We start from the raw sequence: 22,099 nt of genomic DNA on the forward strand, positions 1-22,099 counted from the left end.
ACCATAGTCTTCAGTTACACTAGGTCTAGACATGTGCAGAGTGTAGACATTTAGCTGGCTGACCTCCAAATCGTCATATGACTAGAGTGAGACAGAAGTGTAGATAAGTGCACATGCAGTTCAACAACTCTGCTTTTTATAAACTGGGCTGTGATCCAGCTGCTGCACATCAAGCTTAGCCATTATCAACATCTTACCATGTCCTGCAGGAGCTCATCAGCTGATGGGGTTGATACCTCCATCCTGTCTCCTACACATCTTCTCAGCCTTAAAAAGTGTAGGCTAGGATCCAGGCCCATGAGCTAAGAGAAGAAAATCTATTTTAAGATGCAGCTCTTTCCACATACAATCAAATAAAATAATTAAATGAAGAGCGAAAAGACATAAAAAATAACAGCTTTATTGTACTGTATGACTTCAGAAGTGTTGGATAACAGTGTTGAAATGCATGTTAATGTATGCTTCTGCCATTAGGAAAAGAGCAGTGTGAAAAAACTACTTCTGTCTTCCACAAAAGAAGGGGATTTTGACATGGAACAACTTAAGGGTTAGTAAATGGTGAAATAAATTATTAATTATTTTATTTGACAACTCAATATGTGTAATCCTTTCCAGTTACATCCACGGAGATATGAGATTTATTATTTTATTATTTTCTACCGTTCAAAATTATTTATTATTTTCTACCGTTCAAAAGTTTGAGACTATTAGTAAAAGCATCACAAATCTAAATTTTGATAAAAAATAGCAATAAATATTTAAATTGTAACAAAAATTATATATAAAGCTACTTGTGTTCACTGGTGATAAAAAAAAAAAAAAAAAAAAAAAAAAAAAAAAAAGTTTCTTGAGTACCAGCATTTGAGAATGATTTCTAAAGAATTTTAAAAACTGATGAAATGTTAAAATAAAAATTGAAAATAGCTATTTTAAATTGTAATAATATTTAATTACATTTACTATTTTCTGTGTTCTTTTTTTTTAACAATCAAATATATTTTATGAAATGAATTTTTGTGGGGGGGGGGAAATTGCACAGCTGTTACGCAGAGAGCATGATGTCATCTACTAATTAATTTCCCTACATGCAGTCTATTATTTACATTTACTTTTAGCAAATGCTTTTATCCAAAGCGACTTACTAATGAGGACAAAAGCAGAAATCAAAACCAACAAAAGAGCAATAATATTGTAATACATTATAAAATGACACCCATAGCCTCAGGTAATCTCTGCAGTTAAGTATGCTAACACATACAAACATAATGATGTGTCTGTGTTGATTCAGACATAACAGGCATATTTGTAAAGTAATTAGAAACAATGCAATAGCTGACAAATGGGTGTGTTGGTAAATCAAAGCAGTTAACCTGAACACTACGCTGATTCTTTAAAACAAAGAGGTGGTTCTTACCCTGCAGGTCTCAGCCAAGACATCGGTGACGGTGTGGTGAGGTTTCAGAAGGACGCTAACAGTCTGGTAATTGGGCATATAGATGCACGTTGTGTTTTCTTGGCTGCAATCCCACTGGCTGCCTTCAGGTGGCACGACTGAGTAAACATTAGCCAAACTACCTAACCTCTGTGAAAGAAAACCAAAGAAGAAACTTACATTTATAACACTTTATTACATCTCCTTATTTATTATTGGTGTGATTTAATAGCAGATTTTTATAAATCCTAAAACACAATTCTCTGGTCTAGATAAATTATAGCAGTTAAGTATAACAAATTCAAAGACTATGTAAAACTAAAGCAATCGACTTTATTGGCATCATTCTATGCTTGTCTGAGGATGTGTCATAAAAAGCTCTTTCAGTGGAGATTAAGTCTTTGGTGTCGGAAACAAACACGCCTATCCACCTTCACACACACACACACACCAGAGAAAACATGTCACGTCTCAGTTCCAAAGGTACAGACGCTCCACTCATTTCACTCAGTGAAGTAATGGCCTTTTTAGCAAGGGAAACAAAGTCACCTAAGACAAGTTGTATAACCCCATGTTTGTCCAGTGAGGGGTGTGAATGAAACCCTGACCAGCAGTGGAATGAGTCTGCATTCATTTACCACCACAGTAACGGTCAACTTTCCAACAGAGCAGCCAAGGGCAACCGCCCAGGACACGCTCCTCAGTGTGTGTGGCTCTCAGCACCAGAGACTCAACTTCAGACTTTCCTCTACAAAGTGGGAAAAATCTTCTATGGAAGCTAACCTCCGCCCAGAATGCTAAAGATGGAATGCTGTCTAGAATAACGGCTGTCCTTTAACACGGTCTCTTAGCAACATCGGAGTGTTGGTCTCCGTGTACATACAGTGAGGAAGCAGTGTTTCAGCGTCGTACAAGCAATCACAAACTGTACACGTGGCTCAGTCCACACTCTTGCTTTAAATTAACTAGTTCCATCTAAATCAGAATTCATCACCACCAATAAAAATGTGAGCATCTATCAGCCACAATCAATTATTGTATACATACACGATGAACAGAAGGACACCGCTAATATGTTTTGTACATGTAAAATGTGTAGGTGTATTAATATCCATGTTTTACAAATTTTGTAGCATATAACCAAGTAAGCTTAAGCTCTTTCCAGAGGCAGGACCCTGTATTTTGTAAAAACACAGCAACGTACCTCAAAACTACAAGGAGGAATAGTATTTAGATGCCCTTCACCGTCCTGAAACAAGAAGGAAAAAACAAATCAGTGCAGTCTCATAAAATTCTTAAGTCATATTTTTTCAGACATTTTGCAACCAGAGCCATGGTTACAAACACGGCAGCAGACAAACTATCATTTTGTTTCTAAATAAAACTTCAGCCAAGCAAATTTCCTGTAGTGAATTATTTTGATCTTAAACAAAGGCTTCGAGACTTCACTGGAGGAAAAGAGCACTATGCTGGTTAGTAGGATGAAAGGTCATGCTGAATGTTTAATGCAAGACTTTTAATCTCTTATTTATTCTTTTGTGTAGGCTTCTTCTGACAGATTGCTTGTGATGTTCCTCATCTGTAAGTCCTTTTTACAGTCATGCATGGTCAGCTATAGAGGTCTTATACATTTTTTGATTTTTCCCTGAGGCACACTTATAATGTGAGCTTTTCCTCATCTTTTTCAATCCTCTCCTTGGGCCTCAGAAACAGACTAGGTTTTAATTATTTTGTATTATTATTTTTTCTTCTGATCTGCCTCAAAGTCATCTTCTATGTAAACAACCTCTTAGCATACGAAATGAGAACATTTTCTGAGGCCTTTCCACATCAAGCGTAATGCAAATAAACAAAATGACACACAAACAAATTGTCTATTCACACCAAGAGCAAAATTAATATTTGTCAAGGTGAAGAAAAACAAAAAAAATAAATAAAAAGACAGTCAGTAAATAAAGATATAGTATATAAAGTATATATATATAAAGTATATATATATATATATATATATATATATATATATATATATATATAGTATATAAAGATCATATACTATATCTACAGTATATAGTTGTACAGAATTTGTATATCAATGATATGTAGCCTATATATATATATTATACATATATTTCATATATTTTTATGATCTCAAAATGTATGCAATAGAAATCACATTGTTCAGAATTATTTTAATCTTTCGACCTACTTGTTATATTTTTATACAAATGAAAAAAGATAAAAATGTAAAAATCTTGGAGTAAATTAATGTAGTTCAATATGAATGAGAACAGACAAAAGAGAATAGATGATAAACTGGTATAAACACAGGGCAAAAAATAAATAAAATCCCTAAGAAAATGTATTTCCTCATGATACACACTAGCATTTTTTATGTGCTACAAAGACAATATGATTTAAATCTGTACAAGTTTTAATTTTATGTAAAAAAAAAAATTTTTTTCTATTTATTCCTGTCATGACAAAGCTGAATTTTCAGCAGCCATTACTCTTCAGTGTCACATGATCCTTGACATGATTCATTCTTACATGCTGACTTGGTGCTCAAGAAGCATTTAATTATGATCAATGCTGTGCTTCTAAATATTGTTGAAACGGAGATATATTTTGTCCAGAATTCTTTGTTGAATAGCATTTATTTCAGACAGAAATCTTTTGTAACACTGTAAAAGGCTTTACTGTCACTTTTGATCAATTGCATGCATTCTTACTAAATATAAAATTACAAATTTCTTAGGTTTAAAAAAAAAAAATCCACACCTTCAAACGTAGTGCACACATATAAATATATAATGATCAAATTACAATTGCTGCATAGGAGGGCCTAGTGATGGGGCACCCAATTATAAAGTCTGAACAGGATTATGGTCAGCGATGAAGAACAAATGATTTGCTTCTAAGCAAGACCAAACGTAGGCTTAAAGACTTACTGATGTTCTCAAACTCAATGAGAGACTAAAAAGACACTTTGACTTGATGGCTACCGCAGTGTCTTTAGCAAAAGGTTAGCCTGTTTAATATTTAGCAACTAGCATAGGGCTCTTATACCAACCATCTGTGTGTCGCTGCGGGGTAGAGTACAGCAGGCTGCAATTTACCACATATGGCTTTTAATAATTCATAAAACATTTCTCCCTCTGTCGGTCTCCACACCTCTGCCTTCTGTGGTGTGAAATGAAATTGGAGCTTGTTAGCCATTTACATGACGCATGTCAGCGAGGGACAGGGACTTCATGTCAGCGATTGGAGACTTTTTTACCTTTCACACACTTAAGACACTATTGGATTCACTTAGTGACAGAAAAGAGCAATTTAACTTTTTATTGATTTTCAGTGACTTTTTTTGGAACATATAACAACATATTTGTTAAATTATGTCAAATACTTCAGTATACTATTATTTTTTATTGGTCACTGCAGAGCCTTAACTCATAACTATTTACATATTAAATGTACAAGACTAATAAAACAATATTTATTTTAATATATATTTATTTATTTATTTATTTATTTTTGTACTTTCAGTGCCATTTGCACTTCATGCATAATAATGTCCATTAATTAAGATGGCACAACTACAGTTTGGGATCACTTGTTTATCACTTAATGAATTGTTATGCCATCTACTTTCTACATAGACAGCTCTGACTTCTAAAACGGAAAACCTAACTGCATATGAACCTCATTTGGAGACACATTTTTAGTGGTGAAACTGATTTTCCCATATAATTAATGTCCAGAAAAAGCGAAAACCAAAAAAAGTCATGCAAATCTTTCAGCACTTTCTTTTGGCACAGTAAGTCTAGCAAGCTACATTTTTATGATGGTTTCCCAGAAGCCACTGACCTCAGGGAAGGTCACCACCATGTACCAAGTGATTATCGGGAACAGAACTGGTAGTTTGGACAGGAAATCATTTTCTTCTAAAAACATTTTAGTGGAGTAAATAAAATCTGTGCTTACACTGAATAATTTGATTAATCTAATTTCTAGAGGCTGCAACACTATTATCCTTCAAGCTGTTATCCTCATGAATATTTCAAATAATTACATAAAGTGAATTAAGGCATTTACAGAGGTGTATAAGAACATGTAGAGCCAGTTTACTCATTGCAATACATTCTGGAGTTGCTTTATATGAGAAGGGCATGTGCAATCTGCAAACCAAAATTAATGCCCTGAAGTGGTAGCTTACTAGTTTTTGGACCCATTTTGTATTATGTGTTTTAACTACTATGTACATACATTTAAATTTAAATTTGATCCAACGTACTTATTGTGCACATACTGTACATGTTAACTCCATTTAATTACAGCTGTAATCAATTTCTGTATATATATATATATATATATATAATTACACTATTCCTATTCCTTTCCTATTAACCAACACTAACCGCACCAGCAAATATGTCCCTAACCGTATCCCACCTCGAAGGCAGCACTCAACTGGAACACAATATGTACACTGTACCTATTTTTACTTAATATAAGGTGGCATCGTTTTTGAATATAGCAGGATTTTTTGCAGAATCACAGGGGGTGGAACTTAAGATGTGTTTATATTTCGAGAAGGAGCCATGCTATGCTAGCTGTGGTCTTGAAAACGAGTGTCCCTTACCTGAGGAAGAACACTGTAAGAACAGCAGCTCAAATCACTGAAATCCTTTAAATAAAAAGATAAAATGAAGGATCTACAACTTTTATACAGACTAAGATGGTTACTAGTTGGTAAAGAAGTGCAACAGACTCACAAAGCAAGCATTAGTGACTCAAATAGCTGCCACTTTTTATTCCAAACAACACACAGTAGTCTAATTGTAGAGACAGTCCCCCAGCAATAACTTGGCGATAAATGCCTTGCTCAAGGGCACGCTCATGACAGAAAATCTATCAAATTCTCCGGCTCATGGGTCAACCCTCTCAAGATTTAAACAAACAGCCCAGCGCAATTTCTTAAGTGCTAATTTACCACTATTATTAGCACAGTGATCTCAACAGGGAGGAAACATCATCATCTTCGTCACCGTCTCAAGGCTTTACACTTGGTAACCAGATATGAAAATCTACAGCTGAAAATAGCTCTCTTATTATCTTGGTGCATTTCTGAGAAAAGAGGAGGAGATGGGAGAACGAACAACATTTTTAATCCTGCCAGCTCTGTAATTACTACCTTTTATCAAAGTGCTGTTATTTGCACCTGTGGGAGGAATTTCCCACCAGCATGACGCATGAGTTTCAAGACATAAAGGGTAGAAAAACTGATATGTAAATGCACTTTCCAAGCACTTTTGTTAGAGCACACAGTCACGACTGTTTAAATCAGACATAGTGGGTGTAGTACCTGTGAGACTGAAGGCTTTTTTTCATGACCTCGCTTGGTAAGAGTATCCAGGCCCTTGAGGGAGGAAAAGAGCCCTTTCTTACTGCGACCTCGGTGGGACAGAGACAGAGAACGCTTTCGCATTGTGGCTTCATCTCTGGAACAGATCTGTACGACCACAAAGAGACTGGCTGTAATGGTCACTAGGTAATTATTAAGGGTTTTTTAAAATAAAATGTTCCAAATTAAGTGTAACAGCTTCCTCTCATAGGAATTTCAGGTTTTAAACGTTAAAATCAAATTCAATTTCAGTAAAGAAATGATTTTTGTCAGTAAACCTGTCAGAACAATTTCAACTTTCATAAAAAAAAAAAAAAAAAAAAAAAGAGTATAATTCCCTGTCAACAGCTAGACTACCCCACAGCCCTGATCCATCAGTCAGAGAGAGGGAGAGCTGTTGTTGCCATAGAAATGGTGAATTGTGCCAAAAGAGCTCAGCAGCAACCACCCACATCCATGAAGCACTGCACATGACACTCAAGTGAGTCTCCCACACTCTCAACCAATTATGTGTGTTAACATTTTACCATAAATCAACAAATACATCATATTTGAATTTTATTTGAACATAATATTTATTATTTAAATGTTTTCTATTTTACAGTTTTTTTGATTCCATTACATAATTTGCAATACTGCATGGGATGAGTTCACTGCTACAGTTTTTGGCTTTTTCAAATTGTGTGTGTGTGTGTGTGTGTATATATATATATATATATATATATATATACTGTATTTTCCGGACTATAGGTCACACTTTTTTTTTCATAGTTTGGCTGCGACTTATAGTCAGGTGCAACTTATTTAACAAAATCAATTTGACATGAACCAAGAGAAATTAACCAAGAGAAGACATTACCGTCTACAGCCGCGAGAGGGTGCTCTATGCTGCTCAGTGCTCCTGTAGCCTACACTGAAGACACAGAGCGCCCTCTCGTGGATGTAGACGGTAATGTTTTCTCTTGGTTCTAAATAGATGCGACCTATAGTCCAGTACGACTTATATATGTTTTTTTCCTCATCATGACGTATTTTTGGGCTGATGCGACTTATAGTCAGGTGCGACTTATAGTCCGAAAAATACGGTATATTCTTTTTTCTTCAAATCTATGTTTGTTCAGTTTTGATTTCTTCTTGAGATCCTATTGGAGAAAATTAATGATACATACAGTATTTCTGAAACAACTCACAGTGGGGCGTCACTGTTGTGTTCTTCAAGGCTACTAACCAGTGCATGGAAGGAGGACACGGAGAAGATTCCCAGACGGGCTAGTGCAGCTTTGGTTGGGCGGCTGGCCGTGGCTAGCAGGCTCTTGGGGTTGGGTAACTCGCCTCCTTGCAGACTGGCCAAGTAGCAGCGCATGCGGAAAAGGTCCATGTTGAAGCGCTCAAGATTCTGTTCCCACTGTTGGATCTGTCCGCAAATTTAAAAAAAGTGTTGCTGAGATAAGGCATCTCATCCACCAGGTGACAAACTACTGCTTCACACAATGATCGTTTGAAGTTTTGGAAAGGAAACTTTGGAAGTTTAATAGGTTTCACATTACAAGTAATTATTTTTAAAATGTAATAAGTAGTGTAACTATTTCAGTTACTTTATTAATGTAACTGATTATATTTCATTCATTTTTTTGCCCTAAACATTCATTAAACACATTCTAAACTGTTTTTCAAATCATTTGTAAACATTTAAAGCAGGCAGAGTTAACCTGACAGTGGTACTCAACACTGATTACTGTCAGACTCTCAGAATCACTTTTATTACGTTTATAATAATTGAATTTTAAAGCACAGCCTACACAAAATCAGACTTTGGTACCTATTTTTACTTTGAGATGGTTAAATACAGATTTTAAATCATAACAAGAAACCCCTTAATAGCTATGAAACTGGTTTTGAAATCAAATCTTTGCAGAGCTATGACAGGAAACACTGGCTTTGAGGGGAAAAAAACTGTCAATTGAAAAAACAAAACAAAGAAAGGCATACATAAACCCAAACCAGTTATCATATAAATACAATGTGTGTCATATTCTGTGTCCTAAATCCCTGAAACATTGGTGTCTTGCATTTTAATGCACTCAATGCAATTTGGGGAAAAAAATCAGTCAAATCTTTATATGTGTGATTATTCAAATGTAAACTCTCCATTTGTAATCATTAGCATTTTTATAAGTAACTGCAATTTAATTACACATTTGTTTTAAGTAATTGTAGCAGATTACAGTTACATTTATTTTGTAATTAAATTTAACTAATAGTAACTAATCACTCCCCAACCCTCATCATTTGTGAGAAACAGCATGAGTAAAGGATCTTTGTGGCTGTAATTGCTCTCAGATGTGAGAGGACAGAGGGAGTTTTTCTCCAATCTCCAACTGACATTATTATATGAAATAAAAAAACATAGGGGAAACCACTAAGTGATTAAGTGCTATGCTCTTTGACAAAACAGATGAGGGGGGGTGGGGGGTGACAGGGTTATTAGTCACAGCTCTATGAACATTATCAGTTTGCTGATGAAACTTTATAACACTAGTCTCTTATAGAGAAGCATCTGACTAAACACCATTTGTCTGGTTCACATTGCAGCCAAGAACTGCCCACTTAAACAGGAAGAGATTGTGTGACAAACTAGAACTTGTTTTGTTTTGTAGTAATGTAATATACTATTTTACAGCTGTGCCTGTCTACACTAATGATGGTGTTTGTTTTCTTTTAACGAGGAAATCTCTTATTGTATATTCTTTACTTTTTATTTTTGAGAAATAAAAAATACAATTATTTAATTTAGCGATAGATAATTGACAACAATGGATTGTAGCATTGCACAGACTTTGCTTTTGTGCAATGTTTGCATGGTTTGGTTTAGGCTCCCAGCATAATTCATACCACTGCCAATGAGTTTAGAGACACTGGGTCATTAAAGTTTCTTGGTATTTGGTTTATTAAATTCTACCAACTCAACCTCACATCATTAAAACAAGTATAATGAGACTGGACAGACACTGCACTGTTAACTCATGGGAATCTTATGCTGGCCAAGGAGAGCCTTTCAGAAGTGTGTCATTGGATACCAACATACACCTATTACCACAAAAAGAGAGGCATGTTCGTTGTTGTTCAGAGAGCCTGGCTTGTCTGAGACTTTGGAGCCTATTTGAGAAATTTGTTCTAATGGTCACCCATGAAATTTTACCCAGTATCAACCTATGTTAAAAAACAAAACACAGTTAAAAGTCTCAGACTGAGATGTTCGTAATATATAAAAGCCTGGCTGAATTTCATTTTCATTTCTTCGGTACAGTATATGTGCGTTTACGTCTGGATGGGCAGAATTTTTGATGTGCAGTCATATGCATTTATCTTTGGTTTGTTTCTCTGACCTTTTCCCAGAGTCCTTTAAAAGACATATGTTTAATAGTCTTAAAAAGCAATTATAATTCAGTTACAGGGAGAAAGGGTGAAGGGGGGTCAATGGAGACTTGAAACCGCCCAGCTGGCACTGATTTGTGGAGACAACACTTCAAAGTTACCCAGTTTCTCAACCTTTTCCCCTTTACCAAATCTCTCATCCAGCGCCTGGCACCCCTCTAACTCCCCCCTGTGACCTCTGCATCAGCTCCAGAGGTTCCCATGAAGCATTAACATGATTGTTATCAGGCAGTGGGAAAACTACTAATACCATTGGTCAAATAAAGCTATGTGGGTCATGCAACCTCTAAAGCGGTATGTGGCGGTAAGATTAGCATGCCTTCGGTCAACATGACAAAGCCCTCAATGATTTATCCCAATGTTTCAGACAAGATGGAGAGCTTGGTACATTCTCAACCTTGTCACTAAATACACATCTCACTACAAAGCCTCAGACGTAATGAGATAGATAAAGCACTAAACTTCCAATGTCTTTATCTCACACATAAGCACATATCATGTTAAAAGAATAAATAAAAAAATGGTCAGTCAAAACTCATTTAAAAACAAAAAGCTAATTAATTCAAAAATGGATGACTGGAGACAAAAAAAGCACTTCATTCCGTACTTCGACGCACTTCCAACAAACTGGATTAAACTGTTGCTTACCTGGTTTTCAATAGCCTTTCTATTTTTGGGGTCACCAACGATGGACAACTGCAGCTCTGCCATTTTTCTCATCTTGCTATCCATGTCGATCTTCTGGAGAAGACCATGGATCTGTCCTTGTAACAAACGCAGTGTGTCCTCTTTCCCGTAGCGTTTCGCAAATAAAGATGCGCTAGCCGAATGAATGGCAGTTACCCAGTTCTCTAGGTCAGTCTGGTTGGAGGCCTAAAGTTGAAAATAACATACAAGGAAGGAAATGTGACCTTTTATGCATAGAAGTTACTGTAAATATGTATATATAAATAAAATAAATAAGGCTATTTGATTAGTAACGTAGAAGTCTTGTGCAGAATTTTGCATCACTTCATTTTAAATAACGTTACTTTGCCTTAATTCTTTTTTTAATTCTCAAAATGTATGTATTTCCATGTTTAGATTACATTATGAAGCCTAGATTTACATCATAATTCACATACAATTATCCAATCTGTCATCATTTACTCTTTTTTTCTGCTAATCACAAAAGAAGATATTTTGAAGAATGTGGGTAACCAAGCAGTTGCGGGTCCCATAGACTTCTAGAGCAAGGGGAAAAAAATACTACAAAATGGGGCTCAATAACTGTCTAGTTAATCACATACTTCAAAATATCTTCTTTTGTTTTCGGCAGAAGAAATTGGAACAACTTGAGATTGAGTAAATGATGACAGAATTTTCATTTTTGGGTGAGCTATCCAGTTACGGTCATACTTGTTATCATCAGGTCGTTCATATCGCTTTATTGACAAGTAATGTGTACTATGTTTTTTATTTTTTATTTAATACTAACTTCTATAACACTGCACTTACCAGCATGTGGAATCAACAGATTGTCTGGTTGACTAAGCCACAAATTGTAGTCATTTTATTGGCTTTAGAACATAAAAATGGCAGTTGCTTACATTTAGAAAAAGCAAAGAAAAATCCATATGCATGCATCCATAACTAATCAATCTTCATGTTTTCTGCACCATTCAGTTTTACAACAGCAAGCGAGTGACAAATAGTTGACTTAACATTTCACATTAAGTCACATTAATCAAACAAAAACACACTTGAGTTGCAAACAACAAAAGTTTAACAATTTGTTATACTAATTTAAAGTATGAGTGTTTTATCATATATTAAACTACACTTAGATGACAGAAGCTTACACTGCTGACAGTGACCGGAGGAATACCCAATCAACTGTTTCCGTTCTGTATACATGCAGCTTATGTGCAGCTCTGCTTATTCTTTCAGTGCGAAGGGGTTTAGGTTTTCAACTTACCTGAAAAAGGTAGACATCGCCATAGGTGTTGCTGAGGCAGAACACGTTCTCTTTCTTGGGGTGCTCAGGAACTGCCTGGACTACACCATCCTCTGCTATCAAGGCATAGCAGGGAGACTCTGGCTCTGAAGAGGCTTTTCCATAGGTCTCATAGAACAGCATTGTGCAGCCTACAAGAAAAAAATAAATAATTTGGTCATCACTGATCACTTTAAGCAGTCATGGTGTGTTCTTACTGCAAAAAGGTGAGTGGCACAGTAAATCACTCGAATCATGGCTGGCTTACCCTTTAGAGTGACCCAGAATTGTTTCCATTTTCGACGGCCCACCAACTCTAATTTGCGGTCCTTGTGTACAGTGAGCAAGGGCTTGAAAGAGAGCCATCCGGCCCGCCTAACGACACCCTTTTCTTTGTCAAACAGCAAATCCAGCTGCTCTAGACACCCGAGGACTTCTTGACTACTGCACTCTGTTTCTTCTGAGGAGCTCTCGCGCCAATCTTCTCGTCCACCTTCTGCTGGAGGCCGCCCGGTCTTCAGCTCCCTCATGAAGTTCTTGTAAATGTTCTGCCGCAATACATCAGTACCCAAATGAAGGGCACCGGCAGAGCCGCTGCGGGTATTCAGTGACAGAGAGTGAGAGCGGGCTTGAGGTATGCCGTTAGGAACGGTCAGAAAGCTGGAGACCTGAGAGGGAGAACTGGTATCAGCAGTGAGGCCATCCACTCCACTATCAAAGCAGTCGACAGGATCACTATATCCCGGCTCCTACAACAACAGCAAAGGAGAAATATTGTAAGACTGAGGTTATATTTGTGTTGATTTTATGTTTACTTGAATATTTATTTCTTATTTTTTGATATTCAAAAGAAAATGCAAACATTGCTCATTAATGCTAAAGTTCCAAGTGTTTTGTTGCTATTCGTTTCTTGGTGTTCCAAGTTAGTTTTTAGCACTATTCCTTCAACTCCTTCAACACAAGTCTATGTGATTTTTATTTATTCATTTATTCAACTGAGACCATTGCAAATATGAATGGTTTGAGACTTTTAAATATAACTAACACCATTTGTGCTACTGCTTATGGAGTTTAATATCTCAGGTCATAGCACACATTTTATGCAATAACTGTGACCCTGGACAACAAAATCAGTCATTAGGGTCAGTTTTTTTTTGTTTTTTTTTTTTAGATTTGTACATCACTTGAAAGCTAAATAAATAAGCTTTCCGTTGATGTTTGGTTTGTTAGGAGAGATTACTGTTTGAAAATATGGAATCTGAGAGTAAAAAAAAAAATCTAAAGAGAAAAAAAAAGAAAAATGGATCATTTTGACCCATACAATATATTATTGGCTAATGCTACAAATATACCTGTGCTACTTTCAGCATACTGTTTTTGTGGTCCAGGATCACAAAAGATATGCAACAAGGTACTTTAATAGTTAGGGACAGAAACTTGAGCAACAATAATGCCTTAGCCACAGTCTCTAATATGAAAAGTAAAACAAAATAAGGTTACACTTTATTTCGACAGTCCACTTTAGACATTCTACTGACTATAAGTAACTTTGTAGCTACATGTCAACTACATATCATCTAAATCTCAGGACTTTGCAACTACATGTCTACTAACTCTCAGAGTAGACTGTTAGGGTAGGTTTAGGGTTAGTGTTAGGGGTAGGTTTAGGCTTAGTATAAGTTGACAGTTAGTTGACAAAGAAAGTGTTAGAAGATATTAAGCAGACAGTCTGCTAAGACTCTACTAACTGCTAGTTGACATGTAGTTGCAAAGTTACTTACTGCTAGTAGAATGTCTAAAGTGGACTATCAAAATAAAGTGTTACCCAAAATAATAAAAGTCAGTTATTGCTTTTGTTTGAGTGTAAGCACAAATTTAATCGGCATAATGCTACACAAAATTATGTAAAATGAAAGCCATGGACACCTCTTTACCTCATTCCTCATTCACCATGGAATGCACAGTGTGTTCTTTAAAGGAGTATCGTTAGAAAAATTCATGAAGAGCATCGATTCCCTTCTGCTCGCAGCGAGGAGTGCACTTCAAAAGAAATCGGAGTATGAGGGCCCTTCTCGAGCATCTTTCTTCAATGTCTACACATATCCAGCAGCTGACACTAATTACACAAGGGTTCAGATGTGCCAACAACACTCTGTGTAAAACTACAGCTGATGTCCAGCACTCAGTGGAGATCTGAATGTAAACTTCAATATTTCTCAACAATAACTGCTTACTAGTTACATAGTCACATGAGTATGCATATCCACTTTGAAGCCGTCCAGTGATTACCAGGGATCTAGCAGTTGGACGGTGTGTATCTTCATAATAATAATACATTTTTGGTTTCCCAGTTGTGATTATGATAAACCTGACAGCACAAAATTCTCATAAAATGTGATCTGATTTTCAGTGAAGTTAATAGCACTGAAAATACATAAAGTAATTATGCAGAAGTTAAACAAAAATTATATGAATTTTTAGACATATTTAGTGGAATTGATCACTATTCTTGTGGCATGCTGTTTTAAAGACAGCGAGGAGTGCTATAGATGCACAATAATTCACCTTTAAACTAAACTGCAGATCTCATGCAATGCGAAAATATTTGATGTTTTATGTTCCATTGTCCAATTTGAATAGGTCTGATGATAATATCTTACTGTACAACTTCAGATGCACGGAGGTGTTGATGACGTGTGAAGTCATCTCTACAACATTATGAAAAATGCCACTGTATTTGAAGGACACAACTTGAAGATTATAATTAGCATGTTTTCTTTTTAAAATAGGCTACTTTCTCAGTGACTCGCCGAGTAAGAAATTCTATTTACACTGCAATAAATATAGACTAAAAATATGGTGTCACGTGGATGGGAATATGCATAGAAATGATATGCAGATAAGGTAATTCATAGTAAAACTAGGCCTTGTAAGCTCCATATATGGTGATTTGGGGAGGAGTTGGGGTGGAGAAGCACGTACGCACAATCTTCCTCTGACTGAGATTTATAAAAGGGATTTTTGCACAGGTTCTGGCGTACGCAAAATCTAGCTTTTGTGCCTACGTACACTTTTAGGATGAAATCTAAAGATAGTTTTATAAATGAGACCCTAGATCATACATTGGAAAGTGGATGACTAAATAAAATGACCTATCTTTCATTCCCTATAATATAATATAATCTTGTTTCAGCTCATGTCACAGTAATTAGTATAAAAGAGCACAATTTCCAGGAATTTTGTGCCAGAACTTTTTTCAATTTTAAGGAATGCCATTCTCTAGCCTTTATATAATAAATAGAATTCTGATCATCATACTGGGGAGAAATCCACAAAGAAGTTTTAATGAGGTATTAGCAGGGTCTTTAGAAGTCCTGTTTCACTAATACCACTCAGACTTAACACTTCCACGTCCTCTAGTCACAAAGTAAAGAAATTAAGAAAATGTAACTAAAACCATCTGATCACTGGGTTCATTCAAACATTCACAGTTGAAAGTGGCATTCTGGATATTTGCAGTCTACAGTTAAAAACTGTGCTATAATTCATTAGCATTATTAGCATGTTAGCATGAAATTCATCAGCGACATGAATGCCCACAGATATAAAACAATACAAGGTAACTGAAAAGACTCAAAAACACACATTTCATAACTGCATCCTTTGTTTTACAAAAAATTACTACTTAAAATGTCTTTAGTTTAAAAATAAGTCACTGCTTTCTTCTGATGTAAGCAGAAGAAAGCACAGCTGCTTTAAATTACTCCTTAAAGAAGAAATAGACTGTATCATATCATATTGTAAGTCTAAGGTGAGTAATAGCAGAGTAATGCTTGTTTGCGAAACCTTCCACAGACAACAGACACGGACTCCACAGAAAACATCAAAGAGTATTGAACTCTTTCTCATTAAATGCAGCATAAAAGCCAAACAACAGGAATGACTCACTAATGGTTAAACATTTTCACACCCATGAAATCACAAAAGAAGACTTCAAAAGATACATTGCCAATTAGCTACTAAAACTTAAATGTAAACAGAAAGCAGAAATACTTATAATATTTTATAAATATATTTTATAAGATAAGGTACTCATCATTGGTTTTCCTCCGATGCAATTTTTAATGAATCAACTCCTTGTTTTCTTCAACACAACAGAATTTATCCCATGCTTTCTTTTGGTACCCACCAAATGCCAGACACTGCCTTTGTGAGGAATGCATCGCCCTGTCATCTTCAGAGCACTAAACCTAAACATTTTTATGTATTTTATTTTTTCTATTTTTTCAGCTTCAATGTATCCTATCCTGATATTCATTTGTTAGAGCCCCAGGGGTTCCTTGTCTTATTGAACCGGCATGGTGTAGATTTCAATATTGTACCCTACATGTGTTCCTGGCAAAACAATCATCACCTTGCACAATAACCCAACGGACTGATGCTTACACTCTCTCATCAGTCACTCTTGCACTGATATAAGGCATGTGGCTAAAAGAGATAAAATAAATAAAAATAATAATCTGTGTTGATCCGTATCTTGTCCTTAAGCATTTCCCTTGAACGTTTTGTTGCTGGCTAAGCGAAAATGAAGTCAGATTGCTTGTACTATCACACTATCCTCAACAAGCAACACAACTTCAGGAATCATACACATCCACAGCAGAAATATTAAAATCAGCCATTGTGAGTTCACAATTTTACTTTCATAACTCGCTTAGTAAAGATGAGCAGTGAGGTTACAGGGAGAAAGAGAGAGAGACACCATTTGATAATCCTGTTTACTGACAAATCTTATAAAAGATACAGTTTTTTTGCAATTCCTAGCACTGAGAGTGAGCAACAGTAATGGCAATGCTTGCCTAAACAAGCACCACTAATGCTTTTAAAAAGGAACTGTAGACGGGTTGACACATAGGGTTCAAATCCAATTACATCATACAACTTTTTTAATAAAATTAAATGAAAATGAAACATAAGAAACCCACCAAAAAAATTGTCCTTACCTGAAACTTTCTCTTTTTTTTGGTCAAACTTCCAGTCCAGTCACTAATACGCCTAAATCTGTTCCTGATGGACACTTTCTTTCCATTATTGTCAAGAAAATGCTTTGGTTTCCGGCTAGGCAAGGTGAAGGAAGAATATTCCTTTTCCTCTGGGCCCACCTCTGACCAGAGTTCCTCCATCACAGACACAAAGGAGGACCTATGCTTTAAAAGGCTGTCATTTGAAAACTGCAAATCCTTAACAGTGGGGAAGGTGGCAGCAATTCTGGGATCCCTGTAGAGGTCAGCTGTAGTAATGGCAGGCAACTGCTCAGCAAGACAACCCCCTTTTCTTGAAAAACGTTGTCTTTGGCTGTTAGGGGATCCATTGTCTGAATCGTTAACTTCGACACTGGTGCCCCAGGGCAAGTCGTACAAGGAGCCATCTGAGCTCAGAGAGCTACCTTTACTGCTCTTGAAGCTGGCAACTGGTCGTGGAGCTCCAAAATGGGCTTCTAATGATGGTGTTACACCAGATAAGCAAGAATTGGAATCTAAGGTGGGAGAAAACTTGAGTAGCTGAACTGGTCCAGTGCAATCATCCAAAATAATGGAGCTGTTGGAACTGTTGTTGAATTCTACTCGTACACTACCATCTTTCTTTATAACGACCCTGGGGCTGCTCTGATCCTCAATTTCAGCAAGCCTGGGACTTTTCTCTAGTGTCTTCATTGTGTTAATACCATAATTAGGGTTCCTTTTCTCCTTGTGACTACCATACAAGCAGCCATTTTCAGAAGGCAATGTCAAGCAGCCACCAGACAACAAGTCCTCAGAAACCCCATTCCACTGACTATTGGCCCCACTCTTTAGTTTATGGGTGATGTAGTCATATTGGCGGGACATAAAGGTGCGGTTGCTCTTTGATGGGGAGGAGCTATGACCTATGTTTGTGGGCTTCAATCCAGAGTATCCCGAACCAGCATTCCAAAAGCCTAGAGGTGATAAATTGTCTTCTTTGGCAGAGTGGCCCTTCAAAGAATAGGGTTTCTGTCTACCAGGAATGATACAACTGTTGCTTCTAGAACACTGGACGCTATAATGGCTCTCAGAGTTTCCCATCCCGGATCTAGAAGAGCAAGAAAATTATTCTGTAAGTGACATGCAATGCTTCCCTTATGGAGACAATTTATCATTGATCTCCAAGTAAAAACTACAGTATGTTAATTCTTTTAAATCGGGAGTCTCCAACCCTGCTCCTTGAGGTCCCAGAGAGTCCCAGAGTTCAGTTCCAACCCCAATCAAACATACGTGAAGCAGCTAATCAATGTGTTTGGGGTAGCTCAATAATTACAGGCAGGTGTGTTGGAGCAGGGTTGGAACTGAAGCAACGAAGTAATGGCTAATGCTAATGCTTCTGCTTTGGCAGTATGTGGGAAAGGAGAACAGAGGGTGCTTCACTACGCTTAATAAACAGCTTTTTAGAAAAAACAACTTATTTAATCAATCGAGAGTCTATTAGCTAATCTTCATGTTTTACTCTAAACAATACATTTGGATTTAACAATTTTTAGAGCTTACATCAATAACAATTCAGTTTTATAAGAAAAGTCACTGACTTTTTGTGAATGAGCTTACTGCGCTTCTTATTCATTCCTAGTGTCGCACAACTCAAGGCTGTAATGTGATTGGTTATTAAGGCACATGTGATCCAAGTTAACCATTACGCTTTCTCCAATACAGACCCCTCTCATCTCCCAATCTCGGGTTGAAGTTTGGGAGGTAGCCCTCAAGGAACCGATTTAGAGACCCCTGTTTTAAATACAGTTCTTATGGACTATGAATACTGTGTATTTTGATTCTGTTTAGTCATGAGTCTAGTTAAGAGTCTGCAACAAGTGACTGAGATTGTCCAGTAAAGTACATAGTAAAGCAATCCATAGGGCACATGGCAGCGATATACAGTAGTGTACAGTACAGACTCACCAAGGCAGTTAGGCCTGTTATGGCTTTGTTGTCTGCATAGTCACCCTTCTGTCCTTCTGTTTCACTTCAACTGTTTTATGGTTATCTGTGGGGGGAAAAAGCATACTGGTCTTAGAAAGATATTGACATTGTACCAAAATGACAGCTTGTGGAATGTTCTACTTAATGATGTAATAGTTTGCATAAGCACCGCCTCCATAGCAGGAGATGGACATCACTGTCTGTTTAACCCCTCCTACCAATTCAATATGCACATGTAGTGTTTACGAGAGATGCAAATGCTAAGAGAGGTCTACGCAAAAAACAAACGATAAAGATGGCTGTAAAGACAACAGGATATTGTGCCTAGTTCCAAGTTGTGGAAAAAACAGTGTTTGCTTTGCCTTTCTTCTGATCCCAAAGTTAGGAAAGAGTGAATGAACTTTACTTTTAATGAAGATCCAGACTGCATCAATAAGATCTCACTTCTTGGTTCTCTTCATTTTAAAGCAGATTCACTTGAAAACAAGGCACAATTCAACACAGGATTTTCTAAAATATTGAAACTAAAAGACAATGCTGTGTCGACTACTATATATTGGATCCGACAGTCATGTCTATCTATTCAATCTATTCAACACCTATTCAAATAGAGCTTTACGATAAAAGAGAAGTCAAAAAAAGGCAGCAAAATAGCCTAATATTTCTAAATTATGTTTTTTTATTTAAAAATCTTGATGACATTATAAGTGAACCTCAGAGAACAGTAAAAAAAAAATTAAAGAGGCAATTCAAGACCCCTTTAAAGAATAACCTCAGAAAACCTTTGATTTTAACCTTTAAATCAGTGACTTCTGAAGGAGCCACTCGTATTCTCTCCATATCCTCTTGAAACCTTCTACTTTTTCTCCTGAGCTGAGTTTTCACATCTCGCTCAGTCAGTTGGGAACATTTTCCCAACAGATTTCACTTCATTCGCTTACATTTTTAACAGACAAATTCCAACAAGATTTTTGGTCTGCACTGCTAAAAAAAGCTGGATACTAAAAGCTGTGGTCAGAATTACTATCCACAGGACCATACTGACCAGACTTCAAATCTTTACAGTTCTCTCCCAGTCTGTAACCACCCAAAATGAAAATGCAGCTTTTTAATCACTTTAATGCCATTAAGACCACATGAAATATGAGACTAAGACTACTTGACTTTATTTGGTGGAGCATAAAAAAATTGACCAAAAAAACAGTCATGAGGGTCAATTTATACATCACGTATACATCATCTGGAAGCTGAATAAATACGTTTTCCATTGATGTATGGTTTGTTATGATAGGACAATATTTGGCCAAGATGAAACTATTTGAAAATCTGCAATCTGAGGGTGTAAAAAATCAAAATACTTAGAAAATCACCTTTAACATGATCTTTATCCTAATGATGTTTGACCCATACTATGGGCTATTGCTAAAAATATACCCCAACGAATTAAAGACTTGGTCCAGGGTCACATAGCATTATTTTTCTGTAAACTCTTTAAGAAAACAGTGTTCTACACAACATATTTCCAAGAAAAAACTAGCCAAGAGATGTCGTAACATAGTTAAGAGAGGTTAAATCTAATTAGCTTTAGCAGGAGAAGAGATCAGGTGATTTCATCAGGTGACTCCAGAGATCACTGGAGAATTACAGAGAGCTGAGGGTAAACACACTGCATTTTGCAAATTTAGTTCAAAAATAACATGTACAACTACCATTCAAAAGTTTAAGGTCAGTAAGATTTTTTTGGTAACACTTTATTTAACCGTGTCCTTGTTTCTTACTACTGAAGTAACAATACATTATACACAATTACATGCAAGTAACCATATGTCAAAGGCTATTCCTAACCCTAAAAATATAGAAAGGACATGTAGTTAATTAATATTACTTACTCAATAATTACACTGTAACAAGGACACCTTAAAATAAAAATATAACTTGCATTCAACAAACTTGCATTCAACTTTAATTCAAAGACACCCTGAGCAAGCAAATCAAGTGTTGTATTAGTAATGCTGAGGCTCCCTGGAAGAAACGTATAGGTCCAGACTGAAGGCCGGAATTAAGTGGACATCTGTCTTTGCCTAAATCTCCCCTCAGTGACCGCCCATTTCACTGCTTAACATCAATGCCAATTAAAGTGTTTGCTACAAAACAGCTCAGGAAGGAAAATGCTTATTGCATTTACACACAGAGTGAAATAAAAGGTTTGAGTTTGAAGAACAAGCCTGTTGCAGTAAAGCAACTGTGAATTAAAATTATAATTTTCCTTTTAAACAATAGAACAGTACGGTTTACAATTAGGTGGTTACAGCTGACAAAAACATAAATAAATAAAAAAATCAGGCAGAAAAAGTAAGCAGACAAATTACAGTATGTCAGTGACTACTAAATGTGGTTTACAATCAATAAAGACTTAAAAAAAAATGAACAAGGTTTACACAGAACTTTACATGCCAAAGGTTCATGCGATAAACCTTGAAAACACAGTTGATGTGTTCCCAAACTCCAATGCAAAGGCACATCATTTATGTGTAGAACATGGAGCGTCCAAGTTCCAACACTGTCACTACCCAGTCATAGCGTTCTCTGTCACATTTCGTGACCTGCTGTTACATAAGAGTATTCTTTATTATTAGACGTGCAGCGCCCTGTTCACGTTCTCCCTCGTCATATTACCATCCCCAGGACTTGACAGCAGCAGCTGAGAACAGCGTGTAGATGCAGGCAAAGCATTTCACTTTTGTCCTTAAGGGGGCAAAACGGGGGCCCTATCTGAGGCTCTGTCCACACGAACGTGGTTATTATTAAAACTGTAGATTTTTCTATGCTGATTGGCCATAGAAAATACTAAATCGTCCACACAAAAA

The 22,099-nt window shown here is 36.5% G+C and overlaps 1 protein-coding gene across 5 annotated transcripts in view; it reads right to left on the bottom strand.

The window, feature by feature from the left end:
- Positions 1-22,099, bottom strand: part of tiam2a (TIAM Rac1 associated GEF 2a) — a 94,592-nt gene that overhangs the window by 35,622 nt on the left and 36,871 nt on the right. For 3 of the 5 annotated variants that reach the window (XM_052579835.1, XM_052579834.1, XM_052579836.1), the window contains exons 2-13: positions 19,212-19,296; positions 17,247-18,354; positions 12,512-12,992; positions 12,226-12,395; positions 10,917-11,141; positions 8,062-8,247; positions 6,795-6,941; positions 6,072-6,116; positions 2,637-2,681; positions 1,415-1,582; positions 198-302; positions 3-81 (exon numbers count right to left, since the gene is read on the bottom strand). In XM_052579835.1, coding sequence (XP_052435795.1) covers positions 3-81; positions 198-302; positions 1,415-1,582; positions 2,637-2,681; positions 6,072-6,116; positions 6,795-6,941; positions 8,062-8,247; positions 10,917-11,141; positions 12,226-12,395; positions 12,512-12,992; positions 17,247-18,347 — 2,752 coding nt within the window. In that variant the 5' untranslated portion in view covers positions 18,348-18,354; positions 19,212-19,296. The remainder of the gene's footprint in view (positions 1-2; positions 82-197; positions 303-1,414; positions 1,583-2,636; positions 2,682-6,071; positions 6,117-6,794; positions 6,942-8,061; positions 8,248-10,916; positions 11,142-12,225; positions 12,396-12,511; positions 12,993-17,246; positions 18,355-19,211; positions 19,297-22,099) is intronic. The other 2 variants (XM_052579837.1, XM_052579838.1) reach the window with 1 other exon arrangement.

Source organism: Carassius gibelio, chromosome B17 (genome assembly GCF_023724105.1).
Source record: "Carassius gibelio isolate Cgi1373 ecotype wild population from Czech Republic chromosome B17, carGib1.2-hapl.c, whole genome shotgun sequence".
NCBI classification, from domain to species: domain Eukaryota; kingdom Metazoa; phylum Chordata; class Actinopteri; order Cypriniformes; family Cyprinidae; genus Carassius; species Carassius gibelio.